The sequence below is a fragment of the Apis florea genome, unplaced genomic scaffold, assembly GCF_048593485.1.
Source record: "Apis florea isolate Af1SG1 unplaced genomic scaffold, ASM4859348v1 contig_3785_pilon, whole genome shotgun sequence".
NCBI classification, from domain to species: Eukaryota; Metazoa; Arthropoda; class Insecta; order Hymenoptera; family Apidae; genus Apis; species Apis florea.
The window spans coordinates 438,930-460,492 of record NW_028256852.1 but is presented as its reverse complement, the minus strand read 5'-3'; the positions used below and the strand labels follow the sequence as shown (position 1 = coordinate 460,492).

Genomic DNA, 21,563 nt, shown 5'->3' with positions numbered 1-21,563 from the left:
AAGCAAGAGAAAATTCAAATGTTAGAAAAAGTTACAAATAATTCAATAAACGAAACTAACTTCTTTCCTTAAGTTCTGCCAGTGACACGTTAATATTTTCCTCGTTAAGAAACGAAATTAAATTGAAAAGAAAATGGATGTTCTACCTGGTTCCCTCGTCCACCTTTTCAGATATTTCGTCAAAATGGCTATCGTCGATGGTACTTAAATCTTTCATGCTCGCACTCTTCCTACTCCTACAATCCCTGGAGAATCCAGAATTCGAGTTGTTTTTCAATTTCAATGTGTTCTCGAACATACGCCTGACATTTTTCACAGTGTCTGGATCCGGAAGTTCCTCGTCGATGAGCTCACGATTCACCCTAATAGGATGATAGAAGAAATGCTTCTTGATAGACGATTGCTTCGGACTTTTAGAATTGTCCCCATCCGCACTTTCACAATTTCTCTCTCTATTCTCCGCATCTGCTTTTTTCTGTATCGCCCCAGCTATCTTGCAACTTGGCTCCGATTTGGCCTTTCCCGTAGCGGTGGACTTGCGCTCTATCGTTTCTGCACGCACCGGCTCAATGATCACCACGTTATTATCCAGCAATAACTCTTGGAAAGAATATTCTCGCAAATATTGCATCAATCCTTCGTACGTGACATCGCCACGAGTGCTGCTGTACATGTTTTTGCTGAACATATTCGATTTGACGATCTTGTAACGCACATGATCGAATTCCTGCTCGTCGTCCAGGTGACATTCTATCGAATCCACGCAGCTCACCGATCTGGTTAAATTGCCGTGCATGTTCTTACTATCTTTATCCTTCGACGACGATCCCTTAGCCACGGACCCGTGATCCACGTCAATTCCATCGTCCACGGATCTCCTTCGTGTGTCGCTTCCGGACTCCGATCCTAATCCCAAATCTGAGCTTTCAGACCTCGCCTCGAAACCTAAAGTACCTTTTACCACGCTACACGCCTTCCCGATGATGTTCGACGTCTCTTTGACGATTCTCTCGAATCTACCCTCGCACTGTTTCTCTTTCGAGCCTTCTTTCTGAGAGCTCTTCTGCTCGAAAAAGTTTTTCGTGTTTTCTACGCTCGTATTTGCCTCGAGCTCCTCCTGATTCACGACCTGAAACGGAAGGAATTACATTCGTTTCTTCACGATACTTTCTAATATTTCGTATGATGATAAAAATAATGATAAAATTTTTATTGAATCTTTAACTTTTCTTTAACTAAGATAGATATAGAATCTTGACAGTTTATTAGGCAATAGTTTGGTCATAAGAAAATATAAAAAAAATGGAGGATTGCTCACCTGTATACCGTTCAAAGTCCTATCGATATCTTCTTTTTCATTTCTCTTATTTGTACAATCGTCTGATTTTTTCCCATTAATCTGAAACTTCATATTCTTCTGCCCATCGGGAATAATAACGGGATCGATCTGAGCAGGGAGACTCTTGTGTCGTCTCTTAGTCACATCATTATCGATGACTTTTAACACCTGCGGCCTTCGCGACATGTCCTCTTGCTCTTCGTTATCGGAGATCCAAATCGATTTGTAATCTTCTGCTTCCTCGACCTTTTGATCGTCCTCCTGATTTTCGCAAGATTTTAGCTCGTCATCGAATCTGTGTTTATCCTCGTTAATATTCGAGCACGTCGATCGTCGATCCAGGAGTTCGTTTCGATGACAAGGAACAAAATCCTTATCGTCTTCGGAATCCTCTTGAACCCCAGGACACAATTTCTTTTTGATGCGTTCAGATGATAAATTCTCTCCTGATCGGTGAGACAAAATTTCTGAATTTTTCCTTTGATACGAACAATTTTCATGAATTTCTCGAGAATTGTCTTCCTCTTCTTTAATACTAGTTTCTTTACATTTTTCCTCGTCGGTGACGTTACTCCTCGTAGAGGATCTCTCTTCTACGATTCGAGAATTTAAATATTCGAGAGATTTTAAACTCGAGTTGTTTCTTTGGTCGAATTTGTTATTGCGCGCGTCTTTCTCGTCGAATTCTAAACGAACGTTTGATAAAGGTAATAGATTCAAAACATCGAAATACTCCAACTCGCCATCGTCCTCGAAAAGGATGCTATCCAGACTCCGGTGTTCCTTTCGTTTACGTTTTACCTGAGAAAGAAAATAATATTCCGTGAAATATTCTGAGAGAACGCTTCGTGTTCAGTACGTATATACTGTTGTTCTGAAATAAGCAACAATCGTCTAGCAAACAAGAAATACTAATGTTAATAATTTCTTTGTTTGAAATTCACCTGCAAAGTGACCCAGAAAAACGAACGAGAGACTCAAAAATGAGAAAAGCATAAATTTTCACATCTGTTCAGAATTATTTACCATGAGATCTATTCTATTCTTTTCTAAAAAATAACATTGTTGTTTGGTCTATGGATTACTACTATGATGTACCAGTATTTCGAGCCCCTCGTTCATTCTTCGTGTCTCCTCTCCTCTTCAAAGGAACAAAGACAAGCCGAACGGTATACTGTTGAAAAGAATTCCCACGAAAGAAATACGGGTCTGACTGGTCAGAATGAGGGGAACTTGTTCTTCTTCACACTTCGTGTTACTTGTCAATATGAACATATTTAATTCGATTGCACAAGAGAGGGAAGCATTTTCAATAGTTAAATAATATACAAATAATGTATAAATTGAACGTATTAATTGTACGTAATTTATGTTGATATTATATCGAAATAATTAATAATTTCGAAAATATTTCAACTTCCAATTTTAAGCGAGTTAAGTATCGTATGATTTGACAAAAATAATTATGTTTTTTTTTTTAAATCCTTTTATTCACACAATTTTGAATATTTAAGAAAAATTGTACTGTAGTATATGTGTCAAGAGGTTAAACTCTCCCAAAGGTTGGGATAGGATCTTATAAAGGATCCCTCCTGTCTCTCTCTCATCCCGTGAGACTTCTTTCTAGCAGTGAACAGTAAGCAAATAGTCGATTTCAAACGATTATATTTACTTATTTCGGAACAATATTGTAATTATTATACCACTTTTGTTTACCATTCCGTATATATATATACTGTAATATTATATAATATAAATATTTACTAATTTATAATATTTATTAGCTATATTGATTTAATTAAAATTTACAGTATGGCGATATTTTATATGTGCGATTCTTTAAATGTCAAAAAAATCAAATTCTTTAAATATCAAAGCAATTACAGGCCTAAAAATGTTTGATTAATAAAACTAAATCTACAGTATACGAAATTTAAACGAAATTTCAACAAAATTGGGTAACAAAATTAACGATAAATACCTTGATTTTAAAATATTGATAATCTATTATTTTTATAAATTAAATGTATAAGATTTGTATAAGATTATTATTCGAGTATTATTGAACTTTCCATATTTACAAAATACAAAATATCTTAAGTAAACATATCTCTTCAATATTTCATATGCCTATTTAAAATTCTTATGATTCTGTGAATATCAATTCTTATTTTACAATTGCATAGATATTTTATTTGATTTTTGAGATAAACATAACGATTCTTTTCAAATACCATACGAAATAATGAAATAATGAAATTCGTATAGATGTGTGCAACTAATGATACATGTATTTACTATCTGAGTTTCAGAGCAATTTACATTATCAGCCAGAAGATTAATTAGAAGAATTTTGTGAAGCAAATAATCAATACATAATAATATAATATTACGTTATATACTATTATATATAATACAATATTAAAATTAAAAGTATAATTTTGAAATTTAATTAGAAGATTTATTTTTTCTTAAACATTTAATTTGCTTCCATCGATAAAATTATCGAACTTCTTCGCTAAAAAATAATTTTCGTAAAAAAATCAAATATCCCACTTACTCGAAATATTTAACAAAGCATTGAACATCTCATTTTTCAAATTTTAAAAGAAATTTATATGTAGCGCCATAAAAATATTGTCATAATGATTAAATGAGACATAACAAAAAAAAAATGAAGAATAAAAAAATAAATAAAAAATCTCATAGAATAATTTCATTCTTCGCAATAAAATTCAAATTATTTAGATGAATTATATAAAAGATTTGACAAATATTTAATATAAATGGAAAATTTACTTGAGTGTAGATACAATCGATGCTGCGATTTCCCTCGATGGGCCAGCCGTCTTCCACAATATCCACTAAGCCGCTAACAGTGTCCAATGATTGTATACTGCGATAACGTCTCGGCGATTCGGGCCAGTCGAGGATGTTCAATCGGTCAGGATCAGTCCGATTACCTCGAGTGTAGTGCAAAGGATCTGGAAACGATTCGGACGGTATCGAGTGTAGACCGCAAGCAGATCGGGAATGATAAGATTTTGTTTCGTTAAATCGTTCGTAAGAATCCGAGAGGTGCTGTTGACTCTTGCACAGTCTGAAATATAAATGTAGAAAGGATTGAAAATAAAGGAATTGGAAAATGATCGAATCGGAACGTGTAATTGTATTGTATTTAGATCGTGCATAAGTAATAATCAAGAATAATTATCTCGACACGAATGAAAGTTGAAAAATTTGTACAATTTAAAAATCTTTTCGAGCGTTTCGTGAATTAAGAACTGAGATATGATGAAATTTGTATTCGTTAAAATGCGAGAATTATTAACCTTGAGTGAAGATGACGTCAATTTGTGGTATCTATCTTGAAACAAGAAAATTTATATTTTTTTATTTATATAATTATTTTGATCGAATTTTTATCGAATCGTAATATTTCATTAAAATATAATAAAATAATTATATTATTAACGATAAAAATAAAATTTGCGGCTTTTGATTCACTTTAATTCTCTTCAAATATATGTCAAGAATTTATATAAATATGAATAAATAATAAATATTCATGATTAGATTGCAATAAAAAGTAAAAATAAGTAATCGATAAAAAGGAGAAATAATTCGGTCCTTGTAACAGTTTATGCAGACTTTCCTAATGCAAAGATATCTAAATATAGATATAAAAAATATTATATGTTTTCTTCATAATAAATAAAATTTACTCTACAAGTCTATTTAGAATAAAGTATATGTTAATAAAATATTTTAAATAATTACTACTTTGCATTATTTTTTTCATAAAAATATAAAATATTCATAATCAAAATAAAAATTTTTTAAATAAATTCAATTGTTATGCGTTTCACATAAAATTTTCACAATTCCCAAAATATTTATTCGAAATCAAATTATTCACAGTATCATTTGATGGTATCGTTTCCACGTCATCACTTCAATCAGTTAAAGGTTAAAAGATTCGGAACGACTATAATTGGTAATCATATTATTAATGCGGATTAACGTATCGAATCGTCAGCAACCAACCATGAATCATAAAAGAAACAAAACATTTCTTCGTCATGTAATTTGATTTCGAAAATCATTCGAAATTGCAAACAAATTTTAATAATAATATTTTGAAAACGTTCGAAATAACAGATAAATTAGCAGATAAATAAATTAATTTGTAATTAATTGAAATTAAACAATAGGATATTAAATATTCAATTTACGAAATGTACAATCCATTTAATTACAGGTCCAGAATTTGATACAAAACAACTGCGTTTCGGTTAAATCGGCTGTTAATTAGGATCACGATTATTGAATATTTATAGCATTCGCATCAATTATTGAAAAAATAATAGTGAAAAAAATCTGTTAAAAATCCAAATCAATACTTTTTAAATCGGAAAGATTTTCCATCCGTTTAAAATTATCTAAGAATCTTTGATATTTCGATCACGTCGTGATAAGAAGTAAGAATGCATATTTATAATTTTTTATTATTATAATTACGACAATTATCTCATGAATGAGCTCGTGAGTTTTATACAGAAGAAAATTAAAAAAAAAGCATCCATTTCGATTCACCTGTCCTTCAAAGAGTTTCGATCAATCAGCTTGGCTCGCGGGATCAATTGATGCCTCCTGGGCAAATCGAAGGTCGATTGCCCGAGTCTGAAATGATGCGTCCCACGATCGTGTCGAGATTCGTCCTCGGATATAACCGCAAGGCTCCTTGTTCGTTTCAAAAGCTTCCTGCGGTCCTGCGTGGACTGCGTCAAATTGGCCTCGTGTCGTCCCCCTTCTCTGCAATCAATCGAATCGAATTTAATTTAATTTTTCGGGAAGAGGCGACGATTTTTTTCATTCAATGACACGAGAAGAATTCCAATCGATTTGAAATGATTTTAAATATAACGAAATATCCAACGATAATTACATTCAATTTATCAAATTTGCAGTCTGGAGATTGCAATTTATATTTTGTATAACATATTTTTTTCCTCGTTTTGAAAATGAATTTGTTGAATTCGTCAAGATTTAATTAATTTTTATTCAAATTCTATTTGTTGGGAAACGATGAAAATAACATGTATTCCATTCGTTTCGAAGATTCAATAATTACCTTAAATTAGTTCAATTTGTAATATTGTCATCGTAAAAATTTCTATTCAATAAATTTTATTCACCGTTTATATCAATAAATAAAATAATGTGGATATATATTAATTCCAAAATTCTTATCAAGATATCTCTAATAAAACGAAAACCATTCATCAATTCTATTAACAATCTCAAACCAATTCTATTAACAATCAGTATCATTATTACTCTATTCCTTAGACCATTAATCCCATTCTTCCATTCTTAATGATTATTCTTTCTTAAACACTCTTAATGACTCTTCACAATGAGATAAAATATATCACGTATACACGTGATATTTCGAGACTTATTATTCCAAAAAGCAAGAAATACTCCGTATTATAATCGTATTACTCGCATATGTATTACTAGTCAGCATATATATCAATCAATACCGTGTATCAATAATGAATGGAGCCATGTCGTCTTGAGCCCCTTTGTGTATACACAAGACGTTAACACAAATACGCTTGATACGCTACCTCCTATGGATTTAATAATCCTTTCGTGGAAATCGCTAAAATACGTATAATACGTGTAAAGGTATAAAGAGCATGAGCAAACATCACGTAGAAGGTCGTACGTGAAAATTTCTCATCTCGTACATAATAGAAGCGAATTAAATTGAATAACAGGCTTGTATGTATTTGTTTACTTAAATTTATAAACTTTATCGAAGAAAGATATCGTGTACAATGATATTTTTTTATGTTCGTGCAAGGATCGCTTGTTCCTTTGTTATTATATCGAACACGATTCTCTGTTCAATCATGATCCGCACAAAAAATTCGCTCAAAGTATATATTTTGCTTTACGTGATCCTTTGTCAAAATCATCTCGCCGTGTCGGAGATAAGCTTTTTCATATGACCTAGTATTAGAATCGTGAAATTGTAAAGCACGTTCTTTTAGTGAAAGAAGAAAATTTCGTATTTTTCATTTGCTTGCGTTTATTCGTTAATGGAATAAAATTAAATTATAATAATATTAATTTTTTTGAATAATAAGCTTCGCATAATTCCATTATTTTTGTTAGTGAATTAATTAAAGTTTTTTATTATAAATATTCTCTCGATTATACTAATTTTCCTTTGAATCTGACATACAATGTATATTATACAAAATATATATGTAATATAATGATATCGAATTCAATGATATATTTATATATAGCTTAAAAAGATTATATTCTTTATCTTCAATTTATTACGAAAAATTTCTCATGAAAAACTATTTTTTGTTTAATAATACTATTTCATAAAATCAATACATCATCATCACATAAGATGTTAATATATTCGAATTTCCATTTTTGATTGGATTGATTCTACAAACTAAAACAATACAAAAGTTGATATGCAAAAATGTTTGAGGCTTATTTGTTAAATTATAAATAATTTAAATTTTTCTTAAACGAAATAAAAAACAGTAACTTTAATTGTTTATATGGTGTCCCTTGAATATATTAACATCTTATATACATTTTTAAAAATCTGATTTTGGTAAAAATTTTGTTTATATAAAGCATAATGGAAATACATTTAAATTACAATTTATTTTTCGACGGAAAATCTCTTTAAGTACGAAAAATCAATCCTCAAATTTTTATCATTTTTTTATGTTTTACGTAATTTCAACTGATAATACTTTTTTATAATAAAGTAATAAAAAACATTAAAATATAAGTATAAGTGTAAAACTTGAAATATTTTATAATTTAATATTTCACTTTCTTATACTCTACAAAGTTATATTTAAAAATACTCAAACTTTTAGAGTTGATTTTGTTCTTACCCTTGAAATGATATTCCATTAATAAAAAAAATTATTCTATATATATAATTCATTATGATCTACATAATATTTTGTATAAAACTGAATTATTATTGATTTTGATAATATAACTTATTATAATTAAATTCGTGTAAAATAATGAATACTACTGCGACATAATATTTAAAATGACGGGATGAAGAGTAAATAAGAATGATAATTAAATTAAATTTACGAAATTAGTATACAGAGAAGAAGGATTGCGAAAATAAGAGATCTCCTATATAAATCAACGAGCAGATAAATACGATCCAGCGTTATTAATTAAATCTCGTTACATCTATCCCTTCGTTTAATGTGTATGTTATTTTCGTAGATATCGATTATTTAAGCTTGATCTAGCACACGTCTACGTCGATCTAATTACACAAGTCTCTGACGATCACGATCATGGTCCCCAATGATTCGTTTCATCAGGTATCAATACATTATTGTACCTTTATAATATATTGCTATGAAACTGCTGGTACATTTACAATGGTCATAATAAATGAAGTCGTCACGCAACGTTCACTTATTTGAAAACTGGACGAAACCACGCCTTTATGGTTCTACTTGTTCGGTCAGCGTTGATAGAAATTAGAAGGCCTGAATCTGTCTCCTTGTACTATTTCAAAAGAAGCTTATAAGGATTTATATTACAATGTTTTTAATGATACTTTGTTATACCTATTTGTTACATTCAAATTTTTATTAAATGACATAAAATTTTATATTAGAAAACATTTATACTACGACTTGTTATTACGTCTTTTTAATTGTTAAAATAATGGTTTTTTAATATTTAAAATTAATATTAATTTTCATAGTTTATATTTAGAATAAATAAAATGTGAATAAATATAAATAAGATAAGAATATTTAAACGTTTTAATTACAAAACAAAGTTAAGTTAAGCTAACATTTATTAATCGAAAATATTATAAAAAGAAACATTATTATAAGCGTAGATATATTCAATAGATATTATAAGTATTTAAAAGTTAGCAAACATCTATGAGAGTCTAAATCTATTATTACAAACATACTTTTCTATGTGTAATAATCGCATAATTTAACTACATATTAATAATACCATGATAATAATAATTTCCTTTAATAAATCATTAATCATAATCATTATTATTATTATTATTATTAATAATAATAATAATTTTATTAACATTAATGTATTATGAAATGAAAAATTAGAATTAATACGACTAAAAATTTTCAAATTTTGAAAAAGCAAAAATTATGTTTTACGCGATTATCCTTGGATATAACAATAATAGGAAAGACCAACTTTCGTGAGTAATTAGAGCAATCAAGTGCTTGGCATTGTAAAGGTCATCGGAAATTCGTGTCAAGATTGCTCCATGATGAAATGCACAAACTTAGTATTTATGATTCGCATACTAACGAGTCATGCGACTATCTCGTGAATGTATCATAAAACTTATATAATAAATAAAATTTATAATTTAAATTTTGTAACCGCGTTACATAAAATTGAATACGACTCTCAAACAATTTACATTTAAGAAATTTATGGATAAATATATCATGATTTGATGAAGCTTCGCAATTTTTCTTTTCTTTTCTAGACAGAATATGAATTAATGTACATAGAAACCAAATTAACCAACCAATCATTTTGAAAATTGAAATTATTTCTCAAATTTGAATTTCAAGGCAGAAACACTCTTGTACATAATATTTCATATTATTTTCACTATCTTTTAAAATTTAAATTTAAAACTCATTGGAAAGTAATCCAATTCTTTTCTTGTGAAATCGGTTGAAAGTTTAATACGACAAATTCTCCCTTTCTATTGATTTAACTTTAATATACCATGGGAAAATCGTAAGTTACTTAATACTAGATGGCGCATAACTTTTTTCAAACACATCGTTCACGGATGTCATTAGCGATCGAAAAGTAAATTTAACGAGTTAAAAAACTACGTTAAATTTACAACTCAAAATTTCCTAGTGTTATCGTAATAACATGAAAAATTTATTTTAATATTTTGAAATGAACGTTGTAATTGAATTTAACAATTGATTCGAAAAAAATTAACGTTGTAATTTTAACAAATCAATCAATCAATCATTGACAATATACTTACTTTTTAATTCATTGTATTTAAATTGTATTTAAATTTATTTATTACTTATTATTCATTATAATTTGAAATCTCTCTCAAAAAATATCATTAATACCTATCTTATCGATTATATTATAAGAAAAGAATTGCAATTTTTTTTTTTTTTTTTTTTTTGAGCGTAAATAATTTTTAACTCGAGATCATTGATTTTTCCGCTCGAACAACCAGAAACTGCGAGCAAACGCGTCCTTTCGACCGACTTCGCTTACACGAATCCTTGAAGTCAGAATGCAAATGGCGTATCGTCATCTCATTGTGTTCGGCTGAGCACGGCGAATCATTACGTAAGATTTTTACTGAGTTATCTTGGCCACTTTTACGAGCCACGTGAACTGACTCAAGCTTCTGTTTTTTTCTTTTTATCCTCTTCTATTGAAGAAACTTTAAATGATGGACTTTTCGAACGAAAATTTCAAAGAAATTTCATGTTTCGTTTTGAACGATTTAATTTTTTCAAAAGTTGCATCTTTTTTCACAAACTCGTACAAATTACACAATGTATTAAACTTAGCATCATTCTCTAGCATGGACTGCTGTTTTTTCACAATTCTCTATGTTGTAACGTATGAACTCAATTTTTTTTTTTTTTTTTTTTTTTTTTTTACTTTATCTATTGTTCGAATTAATCAATAAATATAATAATCTAAGTATAATCTAAAATTCTGTGTCAAAATTGTGTATGAAATCTTATACTTTAAGATCAATTTCTGTTTAAAAAAAAAATAATATTAATATTAATACAAAATTGGAACGATGATTATTAAGATGCATCTAATTTCATAACTAAACATGTTATGGCATGTAAAAAGATCATAATCCATACGATTTATGTGACAAAAAACCGAAATAATTTCATAAAATTTTCTATTTGGAAAGATATTTCAACTCGATCTCCATCGTTGGAGAGTTAATGGCAATCAATTAATAATCTTTTGTTTTTTTATTATAATTAAAATAAATTTAGAAATTCTAATTAAATATTACAGCTCAAAAGTATCTGCTTGTTTTCAATAAATAAGATTTAATCCAATTATAAAAATAGAAATAGAGTAAAAAGATATTATTTCTTCATTCTAATAAAGAAATAATAAAAAGTGTTAATAAAAAATATTTAGATACTACTTTTATTCATAGTTGTTATAGCTTCATTTTGAAAAATCTTTGTATTTTCAATAAATTTCTATTATTTGATATAAAAATAATTTTTCATCTATAAAATAATATTATCTACTAATTTCTAATTTTCAGCAAAATATAATAAATTTCTCTAGACTTTTTAATAATAATATGTAAGAATAAAAAAGTTACTATAGTAGCAAAAAGTTTATTCAATAGGAAAACATATTTTTAAAAAAGATATTTTTGCATTTTGATCTTTCGTAAAATAACATTCAAATGAATAAGAAAAACAAACAAAAGGTAATTACGTGTAATTTCGTGCCATTCTTTGTTATTTTTTATGTGATATGAAAATTCCACGCAATCAAATAGTATCCATTTTCGATGAAAAATAAAACCGATTATTCTCACGAAGGTACTTTGCTGATAGAAAAATAAGCGATGTCGAAGATCGATCGCGTGCGAACTCGAGCTAGAATTACGGCTTTAACAGGCTTATCGATTTTTTTTATGCCACATTTTAGCGCAATTTTTACGTTAACAAAGAGATCATAGCGCGCGAATCATATTCAACTTTTTTGCAAGTAATATTCGAATCCCTTGACCATCCATCTGTGAACAACGCGACCCATTTCTTTTCACCAAATGCGAATGCGAATAATATCAGTCATTGTGTATTATTTAAATGGTTCTTTGCATAGTAAGTACAAGATATTCAGAATTATGAAATAGAATTTATGGATGTTCCTATAAAAAATTAACGTCAAATTTTTTTTTTATTTTATACAAAATTTTAGTGGAACGTGTATACTCAAATATTGCCAATAAAGATCAATTAAAGATTCTATTACAATAATAATTACAACTTTGTTTACACTTAATGAATCAAAGTATATATTTATATAATAATATAAATCCAATAAATTATTATTCGCGTGAATCGCTGAATTTGTCGTTCGATAAACAGCTAAATATTTATGCTTATTAATTTGCGAATAAAAGGATTAACACAATGCGAAAAATTCTATGACTCCATCTTTTCCAACGAAAGATTAAAATGTTCAAAAGATTGCAACAATAGATTGAAGCGTGACGAACTTCATTCGTAAGTTTCGGTTCGTTAATCCGCGTAAAACTTCAAATAATGAATTTACGAGAGTGCCAACTTTTTACGAATAGATGAGGGGGAAAGCTTACTCTTTGAACAGCGTGTTTACGATAGAATTGAAAAGCATCAAGTATAATAATTGAAGATCAGAATGATTTGAAATTTATGAACTACAGTAGAAGGGCAACAAATGGGAACAAGTGTTGCATCTTTAAAAATTAACTAATTCGATTACGCTTTCTCGGCCGCTTTTCACTAGAGTAGAAAATGTTTCTCAATTAACACTAGAGTTTAGAAACTTTAATTATAGATAGGTCAACTTCAACTCGAATTCTTTTTAGTTTCAAATTCAGTTCCTATTTTCTAGAAAACTGGATGGAGAAATTATTTTAAAATTTTTTTATTTATTTGAAGAATTTATTTTAAAAAATATACCAATTCTGACATATATAATTTGTATAATTTGATTATTTTTATAATCAAAATTTCTTAACTAAATAAATTTAAAAAATTGAAATTTTTCATAAATCCATTTTACTTTCATTTAATTATTACAATCCATCGATGGCTTATATGACGTATCGACTCAAAAATCTATTTCAAAGAAATTTGAATTAACGATGTTGAATTATACCGTTTTAATCGAAACGAATCAATAAATCTTTAACTTAATAACAGGTACGTAATATCAAGAACTCATGAAGAAATTTTTAATAAAGTTGTATATACATTCGTTCAACGCATTGACTAACTGTCTCTCCCTCAAATGTTACGAATGTATCGGAATCGATACACGCTTCCGGTTGATCGGGCGTGGATCATTGCACTCGCATGTAGCCACAAAGGAAAGGCTTCTGAGTCTGTATACAGGAGAGAAACGCGGCAGGAATATCCTATGACACAAACCGGAAGAAGTTCCGCGGTCTGAACCAGTCGATAGTTCGCCTCTAGCCAATAGAAATTTGTCGTGTTGTTAAAATTGCTTACAAATCAAACTGGATAAATTTATGAACCTTTCTCATTATCTTGCTTTACTATTCAAACATTTTCTATGTATTTGTTGAAAATATATTAAATTATTAAAATTGATTTAAAAATTAGTCAATCACACATTAAAAAATAGATAATGAAGATATAAGAAGATATATCATTTATATTGATATAATTGCAATATTTAAATTATCAAAAATTAAATTTATCTAAAATAAGAAATGATCGTTTCTTCATTTTATAACATTTAATTACTACACTTTTTTATTGCGATAAAAATTAATTTTCATTATTATAAAAATATCTACAAAATAATACAATATTCTGTAAATAATCAAAAACCTTAAAATAAATTAATTTTCTGCAATTTCTTTGACATTAAAAACCCCATTTCTCGATAATCGCGTACAATCCTATATTACACAATTCTACCAATAGTTACAAAGTATGCTGCAAAAATCAAAGTTTATATACCATACAGCATAATGAAATCTGTTAAATGTACAAATCTCTTTTTTCTGCAGCTATTGCTTATTTCCACAAGAATCTCTAATTACTTCCAGCACTGTAGTTCGCGAATGAATCGTTTACACGAAAACAATTCAGCAATACTGATACCTGTGCTCGTTCGATTAACTTTGAAACAAAGGTTGCGCAAATTCAGGCTCTTTAGCACGCGCTGTTTCGTCAGACATAAAACACGAAATACTGATCGGAAAATCGGAAAATCAAGAAATTCATTCATCTATTGAAATCATAGATTCCTTAAAACAAAATCAAAACAGTTTTTCAATTTTCATATATATATATATATATTATGAAATTTGTTTAAAATTATTTTTAATTTAAATTATTATTACTTATTCAACTATTATATTTATTATATTATAATAAATTAGACAATGAAACAATTCATTTTGAATCTCATTCTTTTTTTTTATTGTATATTTTGATATATAATATGTGATAAAAATTTAAAATTATATATATATATATATATGACCAGTGTAACATTAACTACAATAATTTAAATAGAGAAATTAATTTTAAAATAAAAAATAAGAATATAAATATAATATATAAATCATATTTTCCAGTATTCGTTGTAACGATATTTATTCTAATATATTTTATTATATATTTCAATATTTGCTAATGCATTATCTATATTATTAATAATAATTACTAATAATTAATTAATTACTAATAAATATTGTAATTAATATATTTTATTTATTGCAATATATTAATAATTAAATTAATTAGTAGTAAATTAATAAATTTATAATTTGAAAAATTTTTAGAGATATATCTCTTATATATATTTGAATTCTATTTTATATTTTTCATTTAGATTTTACATTTTAGAAATATAAAAAAGCTAGCAAATAGCTCGTTACTAATATGAAATTACTAATACAAAGTGCTAATGTTCAATCATAGTATTTTTAATTAAAACAACAAATTGCACATAATTGTCGACGCAAAATAACAACATCTTCACTATTTTTTAATGGTCATGAATTAAGGAAAATTAACAGAAAAGTGTGAAAGAACGATAATTGATTGGCAGTGTTAAAAACAAGATACTTATACTAGCCACTGCAAAAATGTCTGTTTGACGTCAATTGTTCTTCTGACCAATTGACCTTGACTCCAGCATCTTTTAAAAGACTAAAAATATAAACATGAATAATTATCGAATAAAAAAGAATATTACAGAATAAAAGACTAACATGACTAATAATTTCGAACAATTAATAACTGTAAATATTTATATTCCAAATATATAATTAATATATTATGAGAATTGGTTATCGAAAATATTACTAATTGTTTTTTTATTGTTTCCCATTTCTATAAATTTAATTCATAGTTCAAAAAAACAGTAATAGTATTATCTAATAAAAAAAATAATATATCTTTAGAATTATTTTCTTTTTAAAAGAGTTATTATATCATTGAATAAATAATAAGTTTAATAAAAGTAAAAGTAATCTGTCAAAATAAATTTCTCAATAAATGATCTCAATATATTAATTGATTTATTGTTTCTTCTTTTGTATTTATCTTTTAGTTTTTTTTAATTTTTTTGCTATTAATTATTTAAGAGTTTGAAAATAGGTATTCATATATCAAATTATTTACTAATCAGAGAATATTTAATGTATTTATGTAAAATAGAATACAAAAACATATGACAAAACAAAACAAAATGCTTGGTATAATAATATAAATTTCTATTTACAATTCTTTTTTTTTAATTGCATAAGCAAAAAAATCAAGAAAAACTTCTTATATCAAACCGAATGTTCTAATTATCTTTCAAAATTTATTTTACCAATCTTTTTCTACAAAGATTTATCATCCATTCCAAAACATATATATGAGATGAGTCTTTTACCTATCTTATCAAATCCTCTTCCTAATATCTTCAATCCTTCAAAAAAAAAAAAAAAAAAAAAACTATGCGAACCGATCGAAAAACACTCACGTAAATTCTCGATACGTATACATAAATATACATAAATGTACCAAGATTCAATTATCTTAAGACACGATGTAATCTCTTTCTAATTGTCCACGATTTACGAACGATTTACGAACGATCTCTAGGCACGAGGCGATACCGGCTTTTCACTTTCTCGTTCGCGCATCAACTGGCGGATATCGTTGTACTTGGCCGGCCGATCGCCACTGTGCACCTGTTCCCTCGACAAGACAACGTGTACCTGTGTCTCCGCTCGGATTGTCTATTTGTAGTGGGAGTAGAATGTACGCTTTAGCCTTAAAGTGTGACGTCATTGATTCGTTGACTCGGAAGCGAGACAAAAGTTACGAAAGAAAATCGAGAAGGAATCCTTATTTTTCTTCAATTTGTTGAAATTTTTATGTATAATTATACTTTTATATATTTTTTTTTAAATTTTCATCCGTTCTAAAATCTAATTTTCCTCGGAATAAAAGTCTCGTAATGAGTTTCGTCTGGAAATTGCAAGCTTCGATCATTCGTTTCCTCCTCTTTGTACGATAGATTAATTTTCTCTGAATAATAAGATTGTTAAAGGATATTTATGAAATATTGCTCTTTTTTTCTTTCTCTTTTTTTTAATAGTCGCTGTAATGGAGTGAGTTATGCTCTCAAACGAAGAAAAAATTATTAAATAATAATTACTAAGGAATACAAAGATACAAAAAAAAAAAGTTGTTAATCTATAATATATTCGATTTTAAATATTTCGCTATACAAGATGAATACTTCGTGAAAGGATAAGTAGTGATTGATACAATTTTCTACTACATCATGAGATTCGAATCCATTTCTATGTCATTAATTTTAATTTATTGAATTTTAAAGTTTTGATTGAGGAATCATAAGCTGATTTACGTTATCGATCATTTGCTAAATAAATAGCATCCATATTTTATAGTCAATTCAATGATCAATGATAATTGCCAATATTGTAACTAATTATCATGGATATTTTTCACGATTCTTTTCTGATTTTGTTTACAATATTCTTGAATGGAGATAATTGTAGGAAACGATCCTATTTTTTTAAGAAAAACTTTTCATTTACTTTCACTTGTAATAGAAAGAAGCCAATTTTTCAAAAGAATAAAAGATATATATAATAAGAAAGGATAAAGATTAAAGAAACAATTCTAATAATAATTAAAAATAACGGAAAATCATAAAAAAGATGTAATGATAAAAAAACAATATGAAGATATCAATATAATAGATATTTTTATAATAAAAAAATTACAAAAGAATATAAAACAAAAGGAAAAATGATAAAAAAAAATTCTAAAAACAAAAAATAATATATCAAGATATTAGGATATTAGCACGTTAATTTAGAAAAAAATATGTCGATAATTGTAATACTAAATAATGCAATTAAAAATTAAAAAAGGATAATATCTATTTTCAAAAAAAAAAAACGGAATGATTAAAATTTGTAAGATTCTAAGAACTAAAAAATCGTATGCTAATAAACAAATAAAATTCGAAGAATTTCCCATTTCTTAAACAAATTTTATTTTGTGTCAAAGTGTCAAACATATAATGATTTTTTCATAATCGTTGAAAAAGAAAATAAACGCCCCCACAGAACAATGGAGGGACGTTATTATTCCAATCACCGAGGATGGCGTGTCAGGGGCGTTTGCAACAATGACCAATGTCGAAGATTGCGATGCGACTCGAAGAACTTAGCTAGATATGATCGTAATCGTAAAACTCGAGGGTCAAATGCCAACGACCCTGTGCTATATTTGCAAAAATTTGACAAGAACTATAATATATGTAAAAAGATGGAAAATATAAAAAGTATATATAAAAATATTATAATTATCAAAGTTTCTTCTCGCATTAGAGATAATAAAAAATTGAGAAATATCTTTATTCTTTGTTCTTTGTTATAATAATAATTACTAGATCAAGTACTCATAATAAAAAGATTAAAAATCCTGTTAAAATAATTATGTCGAAATTGTAAAAATATATGAAAATTTAAATATTGTTTTATTAACAGTTAAAGAATAATAGAAATCATAGAGACACAACTGAAAACTGTATATATTTCTAATAAAATATATTAAATTAAAAATTTATATATGTAATTTTTTTACAATTTAGCAATTAAATATTATTATTATTGTTATTTACTTAAAAACAAGAAAATAATTATTCCATGATAAATGATAAATCATGCCTCTAATTACGTCACCTTTGATTATTTCTAATTAATATATTATAATATTATAATAATTTCTTTTAGTAATCAGAATCATTCATATTTAGTTTAATTATAATCTTTGAATATAATTCAATTATATTTTATTCTATTTCATTTAACATGAATGGATCAGTTTTTCTCAACAAGAGAAAATTTTTGAAAGAAAATTCTTGAATTCGCGATAATAATTCGAATGATCTTTATAATGAAAATCAAATCTTATTATGAATATCAAATCTGAAATCATGGATGATACGTAATTCGTATAATTAGTTTAATTAAAACGTAAGATCCTTAAAATTCTATAGCACGTTACGTTATAAGCCAAATACTTCACCTCCAATTATAATTTCAATTATAATTTTAATTTCTCGCATCTTTTGAAATTACATTTTATATCGCATTACGATTTAATCCATATTTACACGATGATCGTGAAAAACAGGAAAAATGTAAATAATCGATAAAAAGGCGAGCAAAGTATTATACGTGGAATTCTTCCAACTGGTAAAGTTCAACGTGGATGAAATATCGTTGAAAAGAAAATGAAAAGCCGCATATCATTTTCCAAACTTAATATATGCTAATGATGTTAAATTGCAATGTCAATTATATCCAGACGTAGATAAATCATGCATATGACGTATATATATATTTTTTTTCGAGAATACAAAGTCACATTACACATGATTTTAAAATAAATTTGCATAAACATTACTTGAATTCTTCTATTTTTCTTCTAATATAAAATAAATAGATAAATATTATATAAATATTATATTCATATAAATTTCATACATTTTATATTAATTATAATAAAATTTATCTAATCAAATGAACGAATCATTTGATTTTTAAAAAGTTGATATTAGAACTAAATAATTTTAAATAATTTAAGTAATTTTAATTCAGTTATATAATATGACTGAATAAGATAGTTATTTCACGTTTTTTAAATTTTTTTTGAATTTTAAATTTTTAAATTTATTATCAGAAAAATAAATATGCTTTGATAGCAAAATTGAGAAATTTAAAAATCATCCAACAATTTATCTTTCAAGAATCGATCAGTTTGGCTTTCACGTTCACATCTCTTCACAATAACATCTTTTTCTAAATATATCCTTTCATAATCATTAATTACTATTTCAACAGCGAAATTTCCGCCATTGTCAAACTTCATTCCCAAAAACTTTAGTGAGTAAAGTTCTGCTAACTCGTGGAAATGGGACAGAGAGTGCACAATTTACCAATCAGCCATGTTGTAAAATCCTTAAGCAATTTACGCTGTCTCCGCAGCAGATACCATTTTGATCCCTTTTCCATTTCCTGTATAATCCTCAAAAGATTTAATAAAGAGCCGTGATGTCGTGTCAAGATTTTGCCGATCTTGAAACAAAAATAGTCTGTTTTATATTCGGCACATGCAAGAAAGTTCATTCTTTCATGAAGCACGGATCGAATTAAAAATCTATCGGTTGTTTTATTAGGATTTGACCGTGACACAGTCCAGTGTGTATGTCTGAAACATCTACAGACCGATTTAAATATTTTAATCGATCCTATCACATATTGCGAAGAAAAAGTATTCATCAAACGATAGGATATCAAAAGGATATTTTGACGAAATATTTTAAATATTCATGGAAGATTCATATGTTTTGTTCGTAAGTGGGGGGAGGGGGGGGGGGAGGGGAATAGAAGAGTATCATCGATCGATGTGGATTGAAGAGATGTATTACGTTTGATTCTCGAATAAACTATTACGAAGGTCGATTTAAATCGCATTTAATTATCCACTATGATGTTTATTAACTCAACAAGCAATAAGTGATCGAAACAATTTAATGAAATTATCTTTTCTTGCATGATCGTAGAAGTTGAAGGATATTAAATGTTTATAATCATTTTCATAAAATATATATATATATAAGATTTTTGTTCAAATGATCCATTTTAAAGTCAGAAGTCCATTTAAAACTCAAAATTTTTATTCAATTTTCGAGGATATTTATGAAAATTATATATATAAATTAGCAAGTATAACAAATAATATTCTAAAATTAAATATTTTAAAGATTTAAAAAATTAGCAACATAAAACGAGTTACTTTTCCAAAAAATTTTTTTTTAAATTTTTTAATTCAATTATGCAGAGGTTTGAATAAATTTGATAAAATTTTCCACGAGGAATTTCATTTTTCATTTCGTGTTCAACGAGTCGCAAATACAATGTCACGTGAGACATTGACGAAGAAGAAAGTGACCATGGCGCTTGGCCTAGGTACCACTTACATCCGAGTCACCTGGATACGCATGACACTATGACTTTCCTAACGATCGACCGGTTTTTATTTCGTTCCTTTACCCTGGCCTCACGTTTCACGCGCCACTCGTTTTTCCTCTCCAACATTTTTACACGAACTATCAGTGGAAAAATAAACATAAATCTTCTTCGATTCAATTTTTTATCAACAAATTTTTTTTTATATCAATTATAAATTATATTTTATTATTAAAATGAAATTTTTACGAATATTCTCTGGAATTTTAGGCAAATAAAGGATTCATGGTAAATATTTTCTATATAAATATGAAATTAGATTATTTAATTAATGATATAAATATTATGAAATAAGGAAAAATATATTGTTTTATAAAAATTTTATTTCATTTAATACGTAACTTTTCTCCAGTAAATTGCATTCGTTCGCAAAAGATATATCGATTTGGTTAAAAATTTAATTTTTTTTTTTTTTATTATTATTGAAAAATAATTCATTAGTAATAAATTGTAACAAATAATAATATTAGTTATCAATTTTGAGGAAAAGAAAATAAAGATATGAAAAATATCTAATATTAAATACGCTGTGAAACTTTTTTTGAAAAGGAAATTATTATAAACGTAAAATTACAAATTGTTTGAGGAAATATTCACGATAATAGCGTGAACAACATGAACAACATTCACATCAAAAACTACATGTATTAGCAGCAGCACGTTCATCTACCACGTTTCAACGATATACTTTCTCTGACGATTTAATATTTTTCGTATTTTTTAAAGAAACGATGAAAGCCACAAAAATAATCGATTTTAAATATCACACATTTATCTCTATTA

General features: G+C 27.2%; 2 protein-coding genes across 4 annotated transcripts in view; one reads left to right on the top strand and one right to left on the bottom strand.

Moving 5' to 3' along the window:
* Positions 1–21,563, top strand: part of MCU (mitochondrial calcium uniporter) — an 86,414-nt gene that overhangs the window by 45,361 nt on the left and 19,490 nt on the right. The gene's annotated exons all lie outside the window — the stretch shown is intronic.
* The window catches only part of jv (javelin), a 31,706-nt gene that overhangs the window by 1,990 nt on the left and 8,153 nt on the right, over positions 1–21,563 (bottom strand). For both annotated transcript variants that reach the window (XM_086915486.1, XM_086915487.1), the window contains exons 3-6: positions 5,936–6,154; positions 4,139–4,439; positions 1,319–2,140; positions 147–1,129 (exon numbers count right to left, since the gene is read on the bottom strand). In XM_086915486.1, the coding sequence (XP_086771612.1) occupies positions 147–1,129; positions 1,319–2,140; positions 4,139–4,439; positions 5,936–6,154 (2,325 nt within the window). The remainder of the gene's footprint in view (positions 1–146; positions 1,130–1,318; positions 2,141–4,138; positions 4,440–5,935; positions 6,155–21,563) is intronic.